At 40.9% G+C, this 25,193-nt stretch overlaps 1 protein-coding gene across 1 annotated transcript; it reads right to left on the bottom strand.

The window, feature by feature from the left end:
- Positions 1-274: 274 nt before the first annotated feature.
- Positions 275-21,591, bottom strand: slc12a3 (solute carrier family 12 member 3). The gene is made up of 26 exons (XM_020614692.1): positions 21,301-21,591; positions 20,844-20,981; positions 17,400-17,475; positions 17,205-17,300; positions 16,814-16,953; positions 16,582-16,692; positions 15,666-15,777; positions 15,342-15,472; positions 15,090-15,174; positions 13,483-13,643; positions 12,987-13,094; positions 12,740-12,863; positions 10,641-10,742; positions 10,255-10,410; positions 10,057-10,156; positions 8,588-8,693; positions 8,327-8,476; positions 6,968-7,071; positions 6,790-6,872; positions 6,519-6,587; positions 6,185-6,283; positions 5,974-6,085; positions 3,056-3,142; positions 1,734-1,872; positions 1,254-1,321; positions 275-940 (listed from the first exon to the last, which is right to left on the bottom strand). The coding sequence occupies exons 1-26, from the start codon at positions 21,589-21,591 to the stop codon at positions 799-801; spliced, it is 3,090 nt and encodes a 1,029-aa protein (XP_020470348.1). The 3' UTR covers positions 275-798.
- Between the last annotated feature and the right edge of the window lie 3,602 nt (positions 21,592-25,193).

The following is a 25,193-nucleotide window of genomic DNA, read 5'->3' as shown; positions in this document are numbered from 1 at the left end:
AGAGGGACAGCGACACACTATTTGCATTGCATACAGTTTGTGAGGATTACACGATCCACCGAGAGGCACAGCAAAGTGCTGCCTCATCGCGCATCTCCTCCATGTATTTGAACGGGACATACGGAAAGTCTGCTATTCTTTATTGAAAAAAATTCCTTCAACATCGGATTCGAACGGCAAAAGGGCCTACAACACACACCAGTCGGCAAATATTAACATTTATTATATTTTATGGTTAACTTTTTTTTCTTTTCAAGATTGGCCGCACGTCACTGGGCACTGCTCAGAATCAGTATACAGATTAATGACTAAACATTGAGCTGAAATACAGTAAGTGTAGTGGGATAGATGAGAGAATGCCTCTGCTGTGCCACACAAACACATGGTTTTGTTTTATAACATTTTAGCACATGGTCCAGCTGTTATCTGTCCTTTGTTCTTACAAGCATATCATTATTATATGCATGTTAATAATACTAATCATAGTGAACTAAAGTAACCCATTTTTCATATTTTTGATAAATACCTGTCTTTACAATCGATAACAGCTTCAACTTGAAATATAACTGTTTCTAAGAGTGATTCATTTTAGCAGTACTAAAATGTGTACACTATATCATCATGATTTTGAATTTAAGGACAACAGCATAATAGGACTAACAGGACTAATGCAACAGCAATCACACATTAGTTACAGAATTTGATAATCATGCAGGCATTGTCACATATAAATCAAGATAAATATGTCAAGTTAATAGCTTGCTTCATTTTTTTATGCAGTAGACTCATGGAGACATTTCACTGGCAGTAGAAGGTGAGAACATTTTCTTGGTTTCCTCTGACCAGTAGGACAGGCGGTCTCAGATCACGTGACAAGAAGTCTAGCCATGCCAGGTAGAGAGTACTGGGACACACCCCTCTCCTCCCCACTGGCATAGTGCTGTCAGGAAACATACATTGTCACAAACAAAGGTTATTTAATGGGGTAAACAGTTTGTGTTACCTAGACTGCTATAAATGCATTCACTACATCCACAGGTGACTACTTTTAAGGGTAAAGTGACTCTACTTGGTCTGTATATACTGTCAGGCTTAAAAAATGACAGATATGTCAATAATGAAGAGCTACCACTCAGAGTGGAGTACTGCAGTTAGTATGCCATGTGATGATAAGACTACTCCTTTTACTTTGCATTGTCTACATTCTAAGAAAGAAACACTCCCATTATCCAAAAAAGCATTACTGTACTCACATAACAATCAGAGCAGCTTCTCTGGAGAAGTCATGCAGAACCTCATTTAGACGGATCTGACGGAGAGACTGGATTCCACAGAAGGATTACAGTTTTAAGAGATGACAATAAAGCAAAGAGAAGTTGTGGATTGGTTAGTTCTTCCTCTTAATTCTATGGGCACATCCCAGTTCCCTTATTTGATCATTGCTTGCATGACCCACAAACCCTTAGCTGCTCTAGCATAGCTGCCACCCTCAGAAACAGACATCATGTTAGATGACGGTTCAGAGGAAGCATGCATCATTTCTCTACAAATACGCATTGTTTCCTCTCTCCTCACATATTCAATGGGAGGGACTATGATACAAGGAAAAGAGGCAAGTGAGGGAAACATGGATACATTAAGGGAACTGAGATCTACCCTACAGTACATGCATCATATCCAAAATGTGTGTAATTCATGTTGCATATGTGTGTGTGTTGCTGTATGAGTCAGACCTTGGCCTTGTTCTTCTCTAAATCATGCTCAGTGATAACCCAGGGCTCCTGCTGCTGTCCTGGCATCCCAGAATCAGTGTCCTGCTTGGGGTTTGTATTCAGCCTGAAGCGACCCACCATGTTCTCAAACTGATGAACACTGATGAGACAGACATAGAGGCTTGATTTAAGTTGCTAAGGGCAATGTTTATAAGATATTAGGGAGAGTGACTAATTCTTTGGGTGGAACAGCAGATCAGAGGATTAGTCAGTACTAGAAGCTTAACCTCTCTAAAGTAAATGGTCTTATACTTGTATAGTGCTTTTCTATGTATGGCAGCACACTCAAAGTGCTTTCACCCATTCCCACTGACAAACACTCACACACCGGTGTTATCACCGGGAGCAACTGGGGCTGGAGTGTCTTTCTCAAGGACACTTCGACATGTTGACTGGACAAGCCAGGAATCGAACCGCTAATCCTCCGGTTAGGAAACGACCCGCTCCACCTCCTAAGCCACAGCCACCCCCCAAACTTTCAGTTTCCCTTTCAAAATCAACAGTGGTTGTTAACCTTATTTACACATACTTTTGTTATGACACGATTTCCTGGAACAGAGCAGGTACTGTACTTTCCATCAGCCTCCCAGGAGCTATAAAAAGTCTCTGTATGAGGTTCAGTGAAGTTACACAGCACATTTGTTTCTGGAGTGGAGCGCTCCACTTTCTTTTCCTTCACTGATTTCTGCTTGCATGAAATGTCTGTAGTATGTTCAGTTAGATATTTCAAGGCACTGCTCTATATGGGCCTGACTAATATTTGATCCATCTGAGCACCATGGTTGCTTGTAAATCATTATATAGCATTTATTGTATATTCACACCAAATACCTTATCCAGATACATTAATTGGGTGATGATTATCGAAGTGTTGCTTTGATTCAGAAGGCAGTGCAAACTGTAAGGCCTTTGTTTTGGTTTAGTGCATGCATAGCTAAGGGGCATCTATTTTTTTAAATCATCAAAGCACATACATGATTAACCCCCCCCACACACACACACACACATATATATTAACATATTTCACATTTTTTTGGAAATATGCATCATTTTAGCACAAAACTGAAGTAATGAAGGAAACCTTTTCATTAAAGGGCCCAAAGATCAGATATTAAAACAAAATCCATCCTAAAGGCATTATCATGTCTGCAAATTTTGTGGTGCATATTCCCAAACAAATGTGCAATTCAAGTGGCCCAAACCCGCGGACACCATAGAGCTCTGTGGGTCCCTGAGGGGTTTTGCCTAGTTTTATTCTCATATACAAGCTTTGTAAACCTTACTTCATAGGCTGAGGATTCTGGTAGATGTCAGGAAGCACTACAACATCATGGAAACCAAGACGGAACTTATTAATCAGCGCCAATACCCTGATAAAGAAGAGTGTAAAAAAGAGTCATTTTTCATAGCACACATTTTACTCATAGCAGGAAAAACACAGCTGTAGTTAATAACATTCGTGATGGCTTACTTGGACACTTAAAGCTGCTCTAATTAATGTTTTCATGTCTATATGCAATGTGAAAGGTATTTATTGTAATTACAAACCCACAGAAAATAATCAGGAGCTCTGCAATTCATCTCAGCTCTATGGAGCTTTATAGTGTCTTTTAGCTCATTGTTTTGGTTTTAAGGCTCTTACCTTTACTGTTCTGGTTCACTCTCACAGCTTTTCTCTCAAAGCAAAGAAAAAGTCTAATCTGACATATTCCAAACTGAACTCCAAAAATGGACTGGACAGAATTATTTAAAAATCATCAAATAGTTGTAGTTGTAGCTAATCTCCCTGTCACTGATGTTTTGGGGTTGCTTTGTTGCTTCAGGCACTGGATGTCTTGACTGTATGTATGACATTAAGAAATCTGAAGCCTACCAATAAATTCTGGGGCACAATGTAGGGCCAGTGTCAGAAAGTTGGGTCTCCACCAGAGGTCATGGGTCTTACAGCAGGACAATGACCCAAAGCAGACTTCAAAAAGCAACAGAAATGGTTTCAGACAATGTGCTGGAGAGTTCTAAAATGGCCAGCAATGAGTCCAGGTCTAAATCCCATAGAGCAGTGATCCCCAACCTTTTTTGTACCAGGGACCGGTTTCATGCATGAAAATTTTTCCGTGGACGAGTAGAGGCGCAGGGGTTCCAATAACAAAAACCTTTATCAGTTCATAGTATGCAATCTGAATGCAACAATTACGCTTTATATTAGGCAATTACAATGATTCTACACTATAATATCAACTCATCATAATGCAGAGTCAGTGGGAGCCCTGGGCTTGTTTCCCTGCAACTAGAAAAAAATTCCAAGGGCTTGTCTTTTAATGCAGGTTGTTTTGTCTCAATGTGGCGAAGCATTTATAAGAGTTTCATGGCTTGTCGGTCACCGCAAATTATGCATAGCGGGTGTGGAGCTTGTGTATCACCTGTTGCGATGAACCCGTAACTTAGGTAGGGATCGTGGTATTTTCTTTTAAATGCAGCTTTCTTTTTGCTGGCAGTCTGTGACCCTTCTGCTGTCCCATCGTTTGCTCATTCCTTCCCGAAAAAACTCCCCAGTGAATTTTGTTTCTGGCTCATTTTTTAAAAGGGTTAGCTCGTGTCGCTGATGCGTAAAATGGCAAGCCAGAGTCAAGCGCGGTAGTGAGGCAAGGGCGGAAACAGTCGTTTTTCAAACTAAGACTAATGAAAGAAAAATAACTAAAATTTTAACCACAAATTTTTTTTCTTCAAGGCCCGGTACCAAATGATCCACGAACCGGTACCGTTCCAGGGACCGGGGGTTGGGGATCCCCTGTTTTGTTTGACCGAAAGTCACAAAATGCAAAACACTGCATGCATTTTGAAATGTTTAAACTAATTATCACTTCAGTTCTACTTTCCGAGTATAAATTGTCATGTGTAAAAGGTTTGCTACAAACTCAGCTGACTGGCTTCTCTCCTGTATTATTTCACACGAGTCTCTTCAGAACTAATAACTCTGCATGAGCTTCTAACTTCTAAATGAAGCTGTGTGTGACCTTCTATGCTGTTTTCACTGTCACTGCACACCACAGGATGGTGACATCTTCTGTCAAAGACACTGAGTCAACCACTCACGTATGGGGGACGATCCGGGACATGGGGGAGACTCTTTTGTTTATCTTGTTAGCATGACCATTCATTGCTATTCACTGTTGAATTTGGGCCACAGTTAATGCACCACAATGACACATCATACATTTTCATGAGTACTAGATGCTAAACCATTTTTTATTTATCAATGATGAAACACTGGCGGTAGAATTTGTGCTAAGGTACAGTAGGCTATGTTAGCAGAATGGCTAACCAAAACAACAGAAACTCAAGGGCTGGAAATGTGAATAAAGCCACTTATGTCACAACGTGGCTGTATCGTACACACCTACAACACTCCCCCTACAAACCCTCACGCCCCCTGACCAGCACAGCCCCATGCTGTGTTTCAACAGGGAGCTGTGTGTATATATAGTTGTTTTACATAATATACAAAATTTTACAATTTACAACTTTACAAGGAAGATTTAAAATCATTGTGAAATGCCCAGATGGGATTGTTTTGTTTTATCACATCTTGTCAGTTTGATAATTTTTAACAAAGTAGTTTGAATTAAATTTTTTAAGTAACTTTAGTTTACCAAACAACATTTCTCTCTAGAGTAGTTTTGCTGCAGTTTTACCTTCATCCAGTGTGAACTAATTGATAGTTTACAAAGCTACAATTTTCTCAAAACTGATTTTAACATTATGATGTTTTCATACATTTGAGCATTAAAAATGTGCACAAAAATACAGAAAAAAATCATGTCCTGTATTGATTCAGTGTGGGACAAAGCTAATTCTGACAGAGTATTTTATTTATCAGAATATGTTCAGGCAACATATTGCTAACATTAGTCATGCCAACTTTTTCAGGTGATGGCCAAGTTTTGATGAATCCACATGGCCAAATATCAGGTATTGCAAATTTAAATAAACTAGTTTTATTGTTGAAATTATTCCTTGTTAAACTGTCTCCTGTGAAAAGGGTCTGGAACTGCATACTTGATTAATCTTCATGATCAGTTGTACATCTCCTTTTTATTTAATTCGGTTACTTCATTCCAACACCTTTTTTCGTAAATGAGCAGAAGAGATCAAGGTGTAAAAATACCAAATGCAAGTTTTGGAAAATAATCCAAGTACTTACTCCTCTCTCTGCTGCTCCTTCTTCTCTGTTTCTCCTCCCACAAACACTCGGACCTTACATCTGGCCCAGCGCTTCCTGCGAGTCAGCAGGTAGGGCAGCAGCAGGGTCAGACCTGGCGAAGCACAGACAGATGGTGATGATAAAACTTGCTGTAATACTCTTGGCAGAAAAGAAGTAAAGCGGTTTTAGATGGATAGAGAGGTAATCAGACCTCCATCGTCAGACAGCCAGTATACATCGATAGTCTTCTTTCCTTGTTTTTTCTGAAACACTGTATTTATCTGAGGCTCTGGATCAGTGGAGAGAGAAGCTGCAAACAATTATGTATATATGGAAAACAGTTCTTGTTATTTTTTTAACAGTTTGATGACATCAAATTATAAGATTTCTGGGCATTGAAGTTCAAAAAACATGATTAAAGAAAAAGAAGAATTCAAGGGTAACTTAGGCCAGGTTTATTCAAATTTTTTTAAACAATGTCATGATAATGATGTAAAAGAAATTAATAATAATAGTATAATCCTGCAGGTACATACATGAAATACTTGTTTGAGTGTGAGAAGTGACAGAGATGGTGCATACACTCTCTCGTCCTCCATCAAAGGCTGGATTGACTGAAATAAAAACAAGAATTTGTTGTGTACATTGATTTGCTTGTAGACTGTAATTTAAATGATGATGGCTAAGTGTGGACTGCACTTCCCATCATGTCCCTTGGTAACTTGCAAGTTGCACTCAGTTTAATGATGTTTACTGATGATGTCAAATGAATTTATTCACAGTGTGCGCTGCTCTAATTTGAATTAAGAGTCTCACCATGTGCTTGTAATGGCTGAGAGACTTCCAGTCCCTCCTTCATTCTCAGCAGGCACACACCATACTGTAGGTCAAATGCATCACTGAAATACACATATACAGTACATGAATACACAAGTACACAAACACACATTCTTTGGCACATGGAATATTAAATATTAATCCCCACTGTACTCACTGCAGTATACCAGTGTAGTTGTGTGCAGCCTTAGGGTCACTGCACCAGTCTTTCTTGAAACCCAACAGCAGGACATTTGGCTTGATACGACCCAAACCTGCCCCCTGGTGGACAAATAACATTAGCGTCAGGTCTTTCTAATAAGGGAGGTCACTCTTCTTCCTGCCAGCTTTGCAGTATTTGACTTCACTGAACATAAAGTCAGCAATCCTGGATAACAGGTCTCACATAGCTGCTTAGTGAATGGCTCTGTTAACTCAATAATGAACTTGAAAGCTGTGATGCACCACCCTCAGATGAGGACCAGTGTGCTTCTTATAAGCTGGAATGATGGTACCCACAGAAACAAAACAGATCAAGAGCAGCATTTTAACAAGATAAGACAAATTAATTGGTTCCTGCTGGACCTATGGCAGTAACAAGTAATGCTTCATTAAGGTAAAAGTTACAAAACTAAAGTACAGCACTAGAATATAAAAAGAAGTAGTACACATAGTGCTATAGAGCTGTTTTTCTATGAGTTGTGTTTGTCTCATGCACAAGGATGAACATGTGCACATATACACACAGATGATATATAGTATGCAGCAATACACCTGCAAAGGCAGCGAAGAAGCAATCATTTAGCAAACATGCTTGTAATAATTGTTGGAGTTTAAATGCTTGTAGTTGTCCCAACATTTAAGAGTTAAAAGGGATTCATGCATTTAATCTGTCAGACACTTTTTGCCACCCATACTGTATCCCTCTCCACTGAGGTTACAGACTGCACTCTGTCTCTGAACACTTGTTTGTAGCTAATCTGAAACCATCATAGTTTCAAAAGGTGATATAGTATAGTCTAGTCAGTGATCACAAGTGTACATTTATGTTGGCTGATTGAATTCCTTTTTTCTAACCCCCAACTCAGGTGAGGGTTAGAGAACTGAAATATCTTGATAACCTTAGCTGACATTAGAAAATCCAGTATTTCTCATTTGATCTGGGATCTATTTAGCAATGTATGAAGAATACCTCCTTGCTCTGAAGCAGGTTAACAGTGCAAGTTACCATGGTGATCTAACCCAACTAAAAGTGAAGCAGTTTAGGGGTACCGGAAAACCTGAGCTAGGCCCAAAGTTGGCTGTGGCTGTATAACCCACTAATCTCGCTTTATGGCACAAACCCCTGCTCCTAGTATGTTTGGCCCAGTTCCCAACAGACAACAGAACTCCATAAAAGTGTGAACTCCACATATCTTTCTAAAACTTTCTAAGCCAGGGTTGACCCCAAACTTAGCTGGCTTTTGAAAAAGACTACAGTAGGTTCACTTGGCTGTGGTAGTTCATTAGAACAGAATAGATTGGGTATAATTCTGACCTGTAGCAGCATGTTAACACCTAATCGTAGATCTGGAGCCAACACTCCTCTGTAGAACGACTTAATGTTCCGTCGGTTCAACCACTTAACATGACTCTCACTACTGGCATGCTCTACTGCTGACAGGGAGGGACCAGAAGGCTCTGAGACCTGTAACATGTCAAATTATAAAAACACTAATATTTAAACATGTTTTTTGTCATGTGTTTTTACTGAATCAATAATCAAGAGTTACTAAAGCTGAGCGACACTCACAGTGACCACATTGGCGCACATCATGAGACTGAGACTCTTGGTGAAACAGCTGACAAGATCCACCAGAACTGGGCGACTGCTGGGGGGACCTGTTAATACCAAACACTGTGGTCTGAAAGAAGAACAGAATCAGAGTGACACTGAACAGTTTGGTCAACATTGGGATCCAACTCTGTAATATAAGAAGACTCCCTAAGGATCATACAAATATTGTAGTCCACAAAAACCTTCACTCAGATTGCTTAAACTTGCTTAAACCCATATGATTTATTAAAGAGCCCATAGCATGCTTTTCCTTGTTTTTTTTTTTTTTTTGACTTATCTACACTGTTTCAATGGGCCTGAGGTTATTGCATGTCCAGGAATGTTCCTGTACAGGGACGCGCTGTTTTACCTAACAGGGTCTATTCTAAAAGCAGCGGGCCAGTGAAGCCCTCCACAGCAATGAATGATCAGCTCATCAATGCTGGATTCCCCCAGAGCACAGTATCTGTTTGTTTTGACTGCTTGAGGCCAGTGTGTCTGCTGCATGTAATGTATTGCTGGTTAATGAGCAGATTAATGAAACATGATGTTATTGTCAGTGCTATGCTACCTGTAGGAATGAGTTTTACTACTTTGGGACTGTATATGGTTGTGTGGGGGAAGACGCAGTGACCACCAGTTGGCTTTACCGACCTTGGAACTACTTGAAAAGGGAATGATGCTTCCATTACTCAATGGGACTTAATGGTAAGTTTACAAAAACACACGTTGCGTGTCTGTTAATGCCTTGTTTCTGTAACGTTAGAGAGAACTGTTGTAAGGCTGGAGAGGTTACTATGTCTGCATTATGCCAGTTAAATATAGGGTTTATCAATTACCTCTTTTGTTTAGTGTTGTACATCTCTTCATCAGTATATATTCTGTTGTTTACCTATCTATGGAGGAGAAATTCAAATTAATTAATATTCATTGTGGTTTGTTGTGCTGTCCACTTTTGACACAACACCAGCAACAGGAGTTGTGCGCATTCACGAACTATCCTCTCGTTTTTAGGAAGAGGCTTCATTCTGAAATAATTACAGACTATTTGGAGTTAATACGGGTGGCAGGCTAATCTAGAGGTAGATTAATTTTAAGTTTAAACATTAAATGGCTAGAAATGAGCATGGGCACTTTAATGTCCTTCAACTTTCAGTGTGTAACATATCCAGAGGTAATGTTACTATAGTGTTACTATAGCGACACCTATGCATTGCAAGGAGCAGTTAATAAATATCAATTAAACATTCTCACCATTAAGACATAAGGAGATGAAAGTTGAGACCTGACAAACTACAGCTTGGATTTATGCTCATTAAAAGCTATTTCTTTATGATCTGAACACTTGAGAATTGAAAAGTGCACTGCAAAGTACATCATGCTCAACTTAAGATACAAGGAAAATGGCCTTGCTTTATACATCAAATCGCGAGCAGACAGACTGCACAGACCTGTAGTTCTTCACGTGGTCCTCCACACGGTTGAGGCCTACACAGTGGTTCAGAGCCATGTTGTAGGAGCTTGCCTGTACTGATGAGCCCCAGTTCACAGCTAAATAGAGAGCAGATCAGCAAGGTTCAAAGGATGCACTGGAGGGGGGCAGCTGGGTGCTGTGTCACACTAGGCTGACTGTGTGTGTGTGATTTTACCAGGCTTCTTGTATAGGGTGTATCCCAAAAGGCAGAAGACAACACCGAAGGCTATGAGGGCTGCCCACCAAGTTATCAGGAACATGATTACCAAGCAAACCACAGCACACAGCAATGACAGCCACTTACTGTAGAACCTGAAGCTCGGGCGCCAACCTGTACACACACACACACACACACACACACACACTGTAAAGAGTATGCACACAACTGTCTACAATGTATGTTCATTAACCAGGTCACCAAAATCTTCAGTTTTATTGAATTTTAATGCCTTTAAAAAAGGGGGTTTCATACTACTTGTATACTCAGCTGTATACATATTCAGCTGTACACATGTGTATCCATCAGCACACTCATTCATATCTAATCTCTGAGCTTTCTACCTGGTGAGTTGGTGATTGAGGCATGGAAGCAGCTGAAGTTGATGAGACAGTAGGAACACAGAAAGAAGTTGGAGATGATGGGAGCAATAGTGTTCAACTCAGCTGTGGAAAGACAGAGGGCAGAAAACAGGGAATATACTGTATCAGTTTGTTGTTAAAGTTATAATCCCAATGTTTTAATGATAAAAATTGAATCGTAGACACGTTTAATGAGTTACATTTATAGCAATAGCAGTTCAATATATTTACATCCTACAGTAATTGTCACAGTGAGTGGTGGAGTCTGCCATCCCTGTTCAGGATCCAGGTTGCACAGCTAAATATGAGGGATTGACAGGAAATATTGCAGCATGTACTCAAAGGTTAATGTAATTTGATCAGAATTGTATCCGCCTCATTGATCCGAGGTTATAAGCTGTGTTTTTCAAACCAGTATAGCTAATTTCAAGGATGAACCACCTGTGCAGGTACAACCCAGAATGGGAGGGGACCTGTTAAACCCAACATTATGTAGCACAGAAAGAGTGCGACAAAGAGTGAGGGGAAACCAGGGTTAACATTGGTGTGGCATGTTGGAGATGGAGAGCATTAGAAACTTGATGCAGATGTGGCTTTCTTCTTTCTAGATGTGTAAGTAGGTAGCTAACATGTATATGTCAGCACCATTAGCATGTTAACATTAGCATTTTAATGCTAGCATTTTAATTTTGTACCTTTGTATTGAATCATTCTGGTTGTAATTTGGAGTCATTCCAACTGACTGCAATGTTAGTGTTTTGTTGTCCAGTTAGCGGAAACCAGCACATTTTCCTGGATTAGTAAATGAAGTAGTTTTGCTGTTTGCTTATCTTTGCTCAGTTTTGGTCCAGGCCACACAGTTAGTTTATATCAGACATAACACAACAGTGCATGTAGCATTTTAGTGAAACATTTTTAAAATTTATGCCATCAACACAACTAGAAAAGTGAGGAATTTGTTCAGCTATCAAAGTGTAACATGACATTTCTCTTGTTTCACATACAACCCACAGTTATGTGTGTCAAGTATGTAACATTGAATGCGATGCAATAGTGGCCAGAACATTAGTACTGTATCAATATTACTGGTAAAAACATTCCTCTGCATAATTTGCTTGTGTTACAACTGTCTCTGGCTGTCATGACCATATATGACCTAGTTGCGGAGACAGGGCAGGCGGGGTAAGGAGGAGCAGAGGGAGAAGAGGAGGGATACTGCTTGAGTTTGTTTTCATTTCATGTCACCCTTTATGGTCAAAGGTTAGAAGGAGAAAGTTAGTTAGAGCCGCTTTTAGGCACTGCCAATGCAAAGCCAACATTTCCTATTGCTGCTGCTTAAGTGTCCAAATGTCAGTGGTGGATTTCATTTAGCAGTCACATGAAATATAATGTGTTTTACCCTATAAATGATTGTCCATCTAAACTGTCTAGAAAACAAGACATGGGATTTTAGACTTCTAAACTTTAAAAAGGAGAATGGATCAAGAAGTAGTAGCAGCAATGGACTGCCAGCTTCTTACTGTGTCCTGCTGATGTGCAGAATTCACATCATGTTACCACACCATGGTACTCACAGGTATTACTAAAGGATAAAATTATACTGTAGATTACTTTTATACAGAAGCTGAGGGCACCCATTATCATTCATTCATTCATTCATTTTCTACCGCTTAATCCCTGAACGGGGTCACGGGGCGGGCATGTCTTTGGTCTGTGGGAGGAAGCCAGAGTACCCGGAGAGAATCCACGCAAGCACGGGGAGAACATGCAAACTCCACACAGAAAGGTCCCGGGTGGGGCCTGAACCCGGAACCTTCTACCCATTATCATGAGATAACTAAATAATTAGCCCACAATTTTGAGATAGCAGCATAAAAAGATTATTGCAAGCATGGCCGTCCCCAGCTTCCATACTTTCCTACAGTTTAAAACAACAATTATTTATAAATATTTTTGGTTACAGCAGCACCATACCATACCATAAAAGAGATGTCCCATATTCTGACTTTCCCATTACCATTTAGCCTAAAATTGCTAAAATTATAGTTCGTAATGGTCAGGGATACTCTCCAAAGTCTCACCAATAAGAACGAAGCAGGAAGCAATGAGGTATGTGAGTAGGTAGCCTCTGAGTGGTTCATCATTCTTGCCGTATCCTTTGCCAAAGAAGCCAATCACAGGGTAGAGTTTGTCCTTACACAGACACTAATGGAAACAGTGAATGGAAAGGCAAAATCATTATCTCCTTGCCACAGAGAGATGGCCAAGGTGGTACTGAAGCATGTAAAGAAATAATACAGTAACACAATACAGCATGCATATGTGCACCTGGAAGACTTTGGGAGCAGACACCAGGCAGGCCAAAGCAGAGGACAGTGTTGCTCCAAAAATACCAGCAGTAATGAGAGGGGCAAAGGCTGATACCATGCTCAGTGTCTGTAGACAGAAATGTAATGTTTACTAATTACACTCTACACTTTTTTTTTTTACCAGGGGAGAACACTGTGTTTGTGTACAAGAGATCTAATGATAAAGTAACTGATTCATGCAGAGTGATACTGAATTATTTATGCAGAACGACATTAGTGTTGGCTTGTAGATGCCCTCGTGTGGCAGCAGCAGGAAGCTGTTAACAGAAAGACTGCTTTGCCCAGAATTCATGTAACAAGTTGTCTTCTTGCAGCCTCGCTTTGAAAATTACATTGACAGCAATGTGGGTATTTTTACATAACAAAACACAGGGCTATATACTGAGCAACAGAGAGTTGTAGAGAGATATATTTCACTCATTTTGTGTCTTGAGTGTGTGTGTGCTTAGGTTGACCTGATAGTAATTACTGAGGCCATAGGTGCATGTGCCATTTCTGATACAGGCACTGAAGTCCCATCCATGCTGACAAGCTATATCAACACAATTGTCACCGGATGATGGGGAAGACAGAGTGTCATTTATGTTGCCAGATGCATCCCGTACCATACAGGATCCTGGGAGGAAGGCACACAGACACATTTAAACACCTTTATATGTGATACATATTTATATGCACAGTTATTAAACTGCAAATCCAAAATAAAAGTTTAAATGAAATGCTTGTTTTCTGTGGAAATGTTTTGTGAATGAGTCATTATTCATTTTATACAACATGATTACAATAAATAACTTTGAAAAGAAGTAGGGCTGGACCCAAATATTTGACTATTCGGATACTCATTCCTTGGGTAGGTAATCATTTTTCATTTATAGTATGCGAATATTTGAGACAGCAGGAAATTTCAGTGCAGTCTGAGTCAGATGAAGAAGAAGAAAGACAACAGTTTGGGGAGCCGAGAAAGTGATTTAAACAGCCCCCCAACTGCTGTTAGCCGAAGATCATTTATGAGGTAAAGAGGCATCACTCTATAACACTATTGAATACTCAGACTATATTGAATGCTTCTCTGTAGCTCCAAAAAATTCCACTATAGTGAGACGTCTTCACAATCAACTGATCTTACACCGATAATAGAAATGTAGCACATTCTGCTGGATAGTGTACAATTTGTAGACAATGAAGATCCATTGTCTGTCATCTTTTACTGATTAGCACTTTGTTTTTGATTGTGTTTTTTTAACCCAAAGTAATACCATATGGCAGTACTTCGAACCCCCCAACCCCAACTGGGGGATATTCCCAAATATTGCCATTGGGGACAGCTCGGGTAAGAAGCCAATGGTGAGTTTTATGTTGTGGAGGTGGGTTTGAATAAAGGTAAATGCAACTGTTTTAACTGATTTAAAATACTCACTACTATATGACTATGATATATGACTACGGTATATATTAATACTATAAAAACTAGTTTAAGTGGGCTATGCGTTTTCTCTTCTGGTGGCTTTGTGGTATTCATACAGTGTTGTCTGGAACCCCTTGAAGGTGGCCCCTGAGTTTTGTTTTGCTTTGCTAATATCTAATATGTTGGACTTGATAATTCAGTTTTTAAAAATGATTTTTCAAATCAAAAGTGTGTTATTTTGTCTAACATTTGCAGACTGATAGGTTTGCCAGGATAAAACCCAGAAGTAACTGCAGCTACAACTGGACATTAACCTGACAAAATCATATCAAAATCACATTACAATATGAATACATTAACATAAAATTATAAATTTCATGCTAGAATTATTATTGTACATAGGTTAAGCTCATGATAAGTTAGTAAAGTGTTCTAAGTTAGAGATATTATAAACATAATGTTATGCAGGACTTAAAATGATATTGTAGTGTTCCAGTTTACTGACAATTTTAGAGCCAGGGCCTGTCAACAAACAAAATTTATATCAAGCTAGTCATTATCTAGAATATCATCAAAGGGAAGTTTGATGACCAACTCACTAAATGGGTAATGGGCAGCCTAAATAGAGATTGGTTAGGTGGCATGGGCATACATTACCAATGGTAGCAGAGATGATGATATAGGATGTGGTGGTCCAGAATATAGCCAACAGTGTTCCTCGGGGGATGGCCACTGCTGGATTCTAGGGGAAGGAGAGACATGGACATAATGGCTTTTTAAATTGAGTATTTGTTTCTATGTGAAAGACCGGGCTGGGGTGTAAAGCAAGCAGAACAATGCATAATATTTTCTAAATCAGGATTTTACTAGAAACCCATTAGTCAGACAGAAAGAAGCAAACTGACATACCCTTAAATCTCCAGAGATGTTAGCTCCTGCCAGGATGCCCGTGGCCGAGGGGAAGAAAATAGAGAACATGCCAAAGAAGTTGCCGTCGGGCCCCCGCCAGCCGGGCACAAAATTGGTGGCAAAGATATCCGCTGATGAAAGTGAAAGAAGAGCCTGTAACTTTGTAAAACAGTCTTATTTTGAAGTCTTTATATCCGACTGAAATCATATGAACATTGTTTATTTCTACACACAAGAACTTCACCTTCTACTGAAACATGTGAAACTTGCACAGGGATTCATGACTCTCTGAGATGATGTTCTGAGTAGAGACTGAATAGTCACCTTTGTAGCTAAAGAAACCCTTTGACTGTTTCTCTGGTGTAGCAGGGATGATGGTTCCAACAATATAACTGGCAAACGACACCATGATGACAATAAAGAACAGGACCTGGGCCTGTGGAAGGCAAAATATACAGTTACACATATAGATGCAGACATTTACATGCAAGAATGAGTTAGAGAACACTAGTGAAGGTGAGCATGCTTAAAAAAAGCATTAACATTCTGAAGTGTTTATCTTTATGTAATTCTGTGGCATGTAGGTGGTATAAAGAACATTTTACTGTAACATCCAAGTAGTTAAGTGATACAGGCAGCCCTACATGAAAGAAACCAACTTGCTCCACATCAGCTTCGGAAGCTTGAGCCTTTATTTAAAGCATTCTGGGGCAGGACCTGTGTGTAATGACAGCCCTGATACTGGTGTATCAGTGTGTGATGTGTGATGCCAACTGAATGCAGATATGGCTGTGTGACTGAGTTTGCGCCATGTTCACCTTGGGGTGTTTTTGCTGTGGTTTATGGCTGTCATAATGGCTTTGACAGTGTCACACTCAGGAGCCATCTGCTTGTAATATGTTTGCTATGTTTCCTGCAAATAGGAATCCCACCTGTTACCATAGTGGAAACTCCAGAAAGTTGTGAATGGTCACTCAGGCCTGCCTTTTGAACAAATAATGCAGGCAGAGATAGAAGTTGTATTGTAACACTCCTCTTAGCCCTTTTCACTGTGCCAATGCCGTCTCCTGATTGGCCTGTGAGAGCAAGGATCTGTCTCAGGATGCCAAGGGGGAGCTTTATGGGGTAAACCTAAAGCCAAACCCATTAGAGGAAAACTCATGTACTCATAGAACATAATTACTGTACACTGTACACCCAGTTTACCATAGTCTGATATACAGTAACTGCCTGAGCTAACCTTGGATTCCCATGCCATGCCAGCCATTGAGATGCCTAGTAGACATGTGACAGTGATGATGCCGATGATGCGGATGTCGTTGGTGCGGTCCACCATGACAGCTCCATTTTCCTGAGGAAGAAAGTTCCAAAAAATTTCAGGATAGCTCAAAGAGAATACAAAATCACAGTTTGCTATATGGCGTCACTGGGTAATGTGGTCTATTCAAAGTAACACTCAGCATCCTACTCACACGCATAAGGTCAGCGACAGTCTCAGCAAAGCCCACGGTGTGCATGGCCACAGCTACGGCATTGGCAAAGGCAAAAATAAGGCCAATAGATCCACCCAGCTCTGGACCCAAGCTGCGACTGATCAGGAAGTAAGTCCCACCTGAAGACAGGAGGGTAGGGAGCAGCAACAGAGAGGGATTGTCTTGATATTACATTACACAAAGGCATCAGAAATATGGTTGATTCATGTTTTTATTTATATTATAATATTTGTATATAACAGCACTTTGGACTGACAATATTACTGTACTATTGTGTATGCATGCATGTACATTCAAATGCATGTACCAATTATTATTATTTTCAGTTACACTGTTTTTGCATTCAGACTGTTTTTCTGAGAGAACAGACCTCCTTTGACTTTGCCGTTGGTAGCAATGGCTGAAGTAGAGAGACCAGTGATGCCCGTAATACAAGAGGATATTAAGATAATCGCCCAGGTCAGACCTGTATTAGACACATAAACAGAAGGTGAGAGTATGGCAGTAAGCCAGACAGCAGCTCACATAAAATAAACTTACTTAATAATATTTTTCTTGGACATACCTATACCAGCTTGAGCAGTAATCCAAGGCAATCTCAGGTACAGGATCACCCCCCAGATATTTAGCATGCAACGGATCTGCAAACAGACAGTGACTGAATGAATTTACCAGATACATCAGATCTGGTTAAACCCAGTCAGCATTGAAAACAATACAGCAGCACATTATTTGATGTGATACTACATCAATTTAATTTGTTGTTCAAAATAAACACTCACTTCATTTCTGATGCCTGCAACACATTCCAAAAAAAAAACATTTGGGCAGGACTAATAATGACGTAAAACACCAGTGACGATTCCATGTCAACAAGTGACTACATCATGATTTGGTATAAAAGTGGAATCCAGGAAAGACAGAGCCCTTTAGGAGTAAAGATGGGCCGAGAATAGCCAGTTTGCCAACATATGTGTGAGAAAATTATTGAAATGTTTAAAAACAATGTTCCTCAATGAAGGAGAGGAAAGGATTTGGATATATCACCCTCTACGGTGCAGAACATAATTAAAAGATTCAAGGAATCTGGAGGGATTTCAGTGCTTAAAGGACAAGAGCACAAGCCTAAGCTGGATGACCATGTTCTGTGAACACTAGATGGCATTGCATCAAGAATTGTCACTCTTCTATAAGCAATATAACCACATGGGCTCAGGATGACTTTGGCACACCTGTGTCAGGCACTACAATATGTAGTTACTACCATAATTGCCGCCTAAAACTGTACTGTGCCAAAAGGAAGCCCTATAACATCAAGTTCCTGGGCATCCACATTGCACCTGACCGTACCTGGTCTCTGAACACATTCTACCTGGTGAAGAAAGCCCAGCAAAGGCTTTTCTTCCTCAGGAAGCTGAAATGTGCTGGTCTCTCCTCTCAGTTGCTTGCAAACTTCTACAGAGCGACAGTAGAGAGCATCCTCTGTCTCAGTGCGACAGTGTGGTACGGGAGCTGCACTGCGCAGGACAGAAAGGACTTGACCCGGGTGGTGAGAACAGCTCAGGGCATTGTAGGGAGTCCTCTTCTGGATCTGGACTCACTATACGCTGACCGTATCCAGAGGAGGGGTGGACAGATTGCTGCAGACCCCACCCACCCAGTCAGCAGTCTGTTTGTGCCTCTTCCCTCCAGGAAAAGGTACAGGAATATAAAGACTAAAATAAACAGACTGAGACACAGCTTCTTCCCCAGAGTTGTGAAATCTATCACCCCCCCTAACACCCAGTCACACACACAACCTCCCTCCTATGGACAGACACAGACAGAACACTGGACTTCTGCAGACGCACACCCATGCTCACACCTCTTCCTAAAGACTGAGATTTGCACTGAGCTGCACCTTATAATGTTACTACACTCTTTTGCTGCTAACATGCTGCTGACCTGACTAGGTCCCATATATCCCTTTTTATTTGCTCATTGTTTTATATTGACTTATACAATTGTGTGTTATGTAAATAATGTCTTTTAAGCCGAGAGCTGCCGGAAAAAATTTTGTTGTGCTATGCATAATAACAATAAAGATTCTTGACTTGACTATGTCAACAGTGTCCAGAAGCACAGTCTGGAATGGACCATCACACTGTGGAAACATGTACTGTGGTCAGATGAATCAGTATTTCGGGTCTTTGTTTTGGAAGGAATGGATGCCGTGTGCTCCGGACCAAACATGAAAGGTAACTTACACTTCTGTGATGGCACCATTAATGCTGAAAAATGCATAGAGATTTTGGAGCAACATATGCTACCTTCAATATGACATCTTTTCCAAGGACACCCATGCATATTTCAACAAGATGATGCAAAACCTCATAGTGCTCATTACCAAGGCCTGGCAGTGGAGGAAAAGGGTGCGAGTGCTGGACTGGCCTGCCTGCAGTCCTGAACTGTCCCAAATAGAGAATTTGTGGAGCATTTTAAAACACAAATTGCATCATCAGAGACCCAGGTCTGTTAAGACTTGTTGGCAGGAAGAATAGGACAAAATGACACCTGACACATTTAATCACTTGGTGTCCTCAGTCCCTAAACATCTTTTAAGTGTTGTGAAAAGGAACGGCAACATCACGCCATGGTAAATACTTTACTGTCCCAACTTTGTTTGGAATGTGTTGCAGGCATCAGAATTGAAATGGGTGTTTATTTGGAACAAAGAATAAAGTTGATGACATACAGTATCACCAGTAATTATATTGTAAGCTTTGTTCTTGAAGCACCAGGAAAAGATATTATATGGCTTTATAAAACACTTTTTATCATTGCTGCCCAATAAGACATCAAAACCAATGCTACTGAGATATGCCTGAATACTTGCAGTATAACTACTTAGAAAGAGCACCACAATTAACCCATAATGACATTTATAAATCCTTGTTTAAACGTTTGTATTGTCCTCACCATGGTTTATGAGGATGCCGATATCATCCTCATAAACCATGATGATACGATAAATACTGAGAAATCCACCTGTAGTTACCTTTCTATGGTGCAGTTTACAAGCTTACTTGTTTTACTAATTCTTTAGTATATTACTTGTGTGATGTAAGAATGTTAACACTGTTATAATCTTTTTTAGTATAATACGTGTGTGGGTAGAAGTGAATCATTTACTGCTTGCAAACCAATGATGGTAAGATGATGTCATGGGGTAGGACTGGATAAGTCTGACTTCTTCCTACTCCATTCAAGCATGTACTAGGTATAAGCAAATTGATATTGAATTATGTGTAAAATTATGTGTGTTGTCATATCAACTGTTTTTACATGCTTGAAAGAATAAATCAAATCAAATCAAATTACTAGCAACAGTACACTTTTGAATTTTATACAGCATATTAGGGACAGTGTTGGGGAGAATAGAATCTGAGAATTCCATCCATTATCTATACCGCTTATTCCTGAACAGGGTTGCTGGAGCCTATCCCAGGTGACAATGGGCAAGAGGCAGGGTCCACCCTGGACAGGTTGCCAGTCTATCACAGGGCTGACATGTAGACAAACAACCACACTCTCCTAGGGGCAATTTAGAGTCACCAATCAACCTAAGCTGCATGTCTTTAGAATGCGGGAGGAAGCTGGAGTACCTGGAGAGAACCCATACAGGCACAGGGAGAACATACAAACTCCACACAGAAAGGCCCTGGGTCAGCCAGGACTCAAACCTGGAACCTTCTTGCTGTGGGGCAACAGTGCTAAACCACCAAGCCACTGTGCTTGATTCCCAAAGATGATATAAAAACATTCTTAAGAAAAAAGTCAGCTCATGTTGTTTCTGAGGCCTTAGCTAAAATACCTCTGAGAGAATTGTCCAGCTCAGGTGAAAGGTTCTGTTATGTCAGCTTTAGTAAAGTATTTTAATTAGGTTCTTTAAAAGATCATTTATGGAACATCAATATTTAAGCTTCACACCTGCCAAGGCAGATTAAATTTGTGGTCTAACCCTACATACCATGACTCCCTGTACCCAGCCAAAGCGAGTAGGCTCAGGTGGTGGCTCCTTCTGCTCATCCTCATCTTCCTCAGAGCTGTCTCCTTTTTCAATCTGTCCGTCTGTTGTCTCTTCATACATGGGAGGTTTGGAGTCATCCTAGCCAAGTCAGGTCAAGCTAGGTCAATTTTATTCATAGTCTCTAAAATCCTCATATTAACATTTCAGTTTGGTGTGAAGTTATTTATGGCATTTCAAGAAAATGTTCTGTTGCTGTAAAGTTCGTGAAACATGCAATACAAAAACTTTACATTCCAATACAGACAAACAAAAAGTACGGTGATAGCAGGACTAGAACTACAATTATACTTTTAGCTCATTGTTTCATACATTCATTTAGATCTCATTCAGTATGTGCACCATAAAAAAAGATTTCTAAACCAAAAATACAAGTTGATAAAAAACAGCAAATCCTCACCTCAGGGTTGGCATGCAGCTGGTACAAAGATGGTCTGAAGCGTCTCCGTCGACCATACACCTCTGTGTTGGCGTAGAAGTCATAGTGTGGTGGTGCATCAAGAGTGTCATAGCCAGCCAGAGCATCAGATACACGGGATGCTACACTGCTCCCATCACCATAACACTGATAGTAACCAGACTCATCAAACCCTCCAGGTGTTGCCTTCCCATTGCCATTGGCAACTATCTGAGGAGCTCTGGGTCTGTATGCAGCCAGCTGAATAGTCTCGCTGACTACTGGCAACTCCATTTAGGACAGCAATACAGCCTTTACTTTATTTAAGAAATTTGTAATTGTAAAAATAGTCACTTTAGTTTTTAAAAAGAAATCTTTTCCTTGAACAGCTGATTTATCCTACAGAAGTTAGTCACTCAGTGTGTCGAGGTGATTGAGTCATTCAGTTTAAGGTGTAAGAATGAGGCTTTATTGCAAGGGTTGGTCTTATATTTGACTTTAACTAGGCAGGAAGAGCCCCAGGCCATGTAAAAGGCTGGTTCAGTGAACAATCAAACAAGACTCATTACAGGAACTATTAAGCCTGGCATGGACAATTACACATGCAGGGTCAACCAAAAATCATTTTGGACTGTGCTGGGCCAGGAAATGCACTGTTCTATTTAGTAAAGAATTATTTATAAAATGTCCTTCTGACAATTCCATACTTTCCTTTCCCAAAAGCTTATACCATGAAGAAATGAGGTATTATATCCTAAAAATTGATTTTTTTTGTCTGACCTACACTTCTCTTTATGTCAGGTATGTGTTGTTTTGTTGACTTAGTTTGTTTCTGATTATATAATGACATTTATTAATGAATAATCTCCAGAGGGAGTTAATGTAAGTTGTAAGTAGCATCATTGTGAGATGACCTTGGCTAAAACAACAGTATGTTTCTTACGGAAATAGGCTCCTACTCTACCCTTCTAGCTGAATTTAAATGTCATTATGATGATGATGATGATATTATTATTATTATTATACTTTAGGAGCTTTCTTAGGGAAGGGTATAGCTGTAAAAATTAGTTTCTTGTTATAACATTTCTTCTTCTTTTGATGTATGTAATGAAAACATTTCATGATATACCGAAAGATTAAACAATAAATAATAAAATGAGATATGTGCCTTCCAAACTGTTACACATCATCACTGCTGATGAACAAGACTCAGCCATACTAGTGGCACTGTGATGCTGTGCGTTGAACTAAATGTTTACATTAGCATGCTGACATTCTCACAATGACAATGCTAACATGCATGTTAGCATTTGCTAATTAGCTGTAAACACAAAGTACAACTGAGGCTGATGGTATTATGATTCATTTAATAATAATATAATAATAATAATAATGAAAATAAAAGTATTTGGTTGTAAGTATTTGACAAACTGGAATTTTGGCCTGTTGATGTTGCTAAATGAAAATCCAGGGATCACTAAAGTAATAACTGCCAGGCTCTGGTACTGAGTTGGTCCCAAAGTGCAGACACGGATACAAGGGTAAAGTTTATCTAATTTGTTAACAAGAAGCACTCAACACAAACTGAAACCACCCTGTCACCTGGAGAAACACAAATAGACACAAGGTGGGGGAAACATACACTTAACGCAAAACACAAAGTAACAAAACTGACAGAGTGAATAGGGAAAAACAAAAGTCCAAATCTGCAGGATGCTGGTGAGTGGGAGCAGGTGACAGGAGTCCTGGGAAGAGGTCCGTGAGGCGGCGAGTGGAGAGCAGGTGACTGGAGACAAGATACAATATACACAGGGAATCACAGAGGGTCATGGAGACAGACTATAGTGGAGGAGCACACACGGAGATCTGTCATGAACTTGGGCATGGAATAGTATGCACATGGGTACGGAATGAACCTGCAAATAACTGAGGGAAAGGGAGAAGTGTTTAAAGGCTGGGGAGCTGAGATAACAAATAGCAGGTGAAAGCAATGAATGCTGATTGACTGGTGGTGAAGCTGGAGTCGGTGAGCAGGCAGGAAACAGGAAATGAGACAAAAATAAGAGCCCAAAAAACGGGAGCTGCAGAGGCCGCCATTTGGAGCGATGTCCACAGCGCTGACGAGGAGGCCCTTTGGGAGGATGTCCAAAAGGAAGGACCACCATCAGAGGCTGAGTTGTGGCCAGCTGACTGGTGATGCTCAAACAGGGTTGCTGAGAGTCTGAGCAGCAGAGGCGGAGCCGATGAGGAGTAGACTGGCAGCGCTGGCAGACGTGCAGAGCTGGTGTAGGAGAGGTGCCCGGAGCTGGTGGCAGGCTGAGTAGCAGGACTGATAAGGTGCTGGCAGATGGGTCCGACAAGGTGCAGACTGCCAGGGCTTAGGATGTGCAGGCTGGCAGGGCTGAGGAGGTGCAGGCTGGCAGGACAGCCCTACCCACTCAGAAACTGGGGGCAGGGCTGTCATTGTCAGTGTTGTCATCCTACTCAGAAAGCGGAACACATGCAGGGTTGATGTCGCCATCGACTACCTCAGGAATGAGCAACGGAGATGGCATCTGCGGTCCACCCGACCCACTCAGGGACTGGCTCAGAGGTGGTGCTGGCCATGTAGCCAAACCACTCAGGAACAGGTTTCAAGGTGGCGTTGGCAGTCTGGCTAATCTACTCAGGAACAGGGGCAGAGACCTCGGCTACCATCTCCTCATTAGCACGACTTTGGACCCTGACTGGGATGCTGTCATCAGCACACCTGGGGACCTTTACCTCAGTGGGGACATCTTCATGGCCAGGTAGGTAGGAAGAACTTTATTGATCCCCCAGTGGAGAAATTCCAGTGTTCCAGCAGCAGTAAAGGACAAAACAACATGACACCATAAGAATAAACACCCCACACATATCTTGAGAAAACAAGATCCAGGTACCTGAAAAATCATACAAAAATATAGTATTTCAGAGACAATCAAGAACAAGAATAGACCTCCCACAGTTTGTCCCTGAGACGCAAGTCAAAAAAGATACCTAGGAACAAGACAAAAAAGAATAGTATTGAGAGGAATCAAGAAAACAACCAGGAAATCAAAAACAATCAAATATTACTCACACAATTAATCCCACAATGGGGGAAAGAAACCTGTGTTTCAGTCATAAGGATTTCTGAGGAACTACTCAAAAATACCTAAAGCAGGGCAATGTACAGTATTTGAGAGACGTCATGAACAAGATATTACACATAAGCCTATTTACAATGCATTTCACCCCCAGGAGCTGAATATTCCACCTCAGTTGACTATTGCATAGTCCCTCATAATTTCACCTATCTTATCACTGCAGTGATGTGTTGTACAGTCTGATTGCTGTGGGGAGGAATGACCCACTGTACGGTAACACTCCTTCTTACACTGGGGATATAACAGTCTCATGCTAAAAGACCTGTTCAGAGCCACCACTGTGTTGCACAGGGGGTGGGAGGGGCTATGCATGATGGATGTTAGTTTTACCAGCATCCTTCTGTCCGCCACCTCCTCGATGGAATCCAGAGAGCAGTCCAGGACAGAACCAGCTCTCTTAACCAGCTTGTTGAGTCTCTTTATGCCCCTGACCGTGCTACCTCCTGCCCGGTTAGGGACAGGAATGAGGGTGGCATCAGCAGTGCAGCCAGCCCACTCTGGAATAGGCTCAAAGGCGGCATCAGCATGCCAGCTGGCCCGCTCGGGCACAGAGACGATGTTGGCATGCCAGCTGACCCACTCGGGGACAGAGGTGGTGTCAGCATACCAGCCAATCCACTTGGAGCCAGGCAGAGGCTTTGGCAGGTGCATTCTCTGTCGACACACTGAGTAGCTGGGGCCTCAGTAGGGATGCTTCTGTTGGCACACTAAGGAAACGGGGCCTCAGCG

Source organism: Monopterus albus, unplaced genomic scaffold, assembly GCF_001952655.1.
Source record: "Monopterus albus unplaced genomic scaffold, M_albus_1.0 scaffold149.1, whole genome shotgun sequence".
In the NCBI taxonomy this organism is placed as follows: domain Eukaryota; kingdom Metazoa; phylum Chordata; class Actinopteri; order Synbranchiformes; family Synbranchidae; genus Monopterus; species Monopterus albus.
This window is presented reverse-complemented; position numbering and strand designations above follow the sequence as displayed.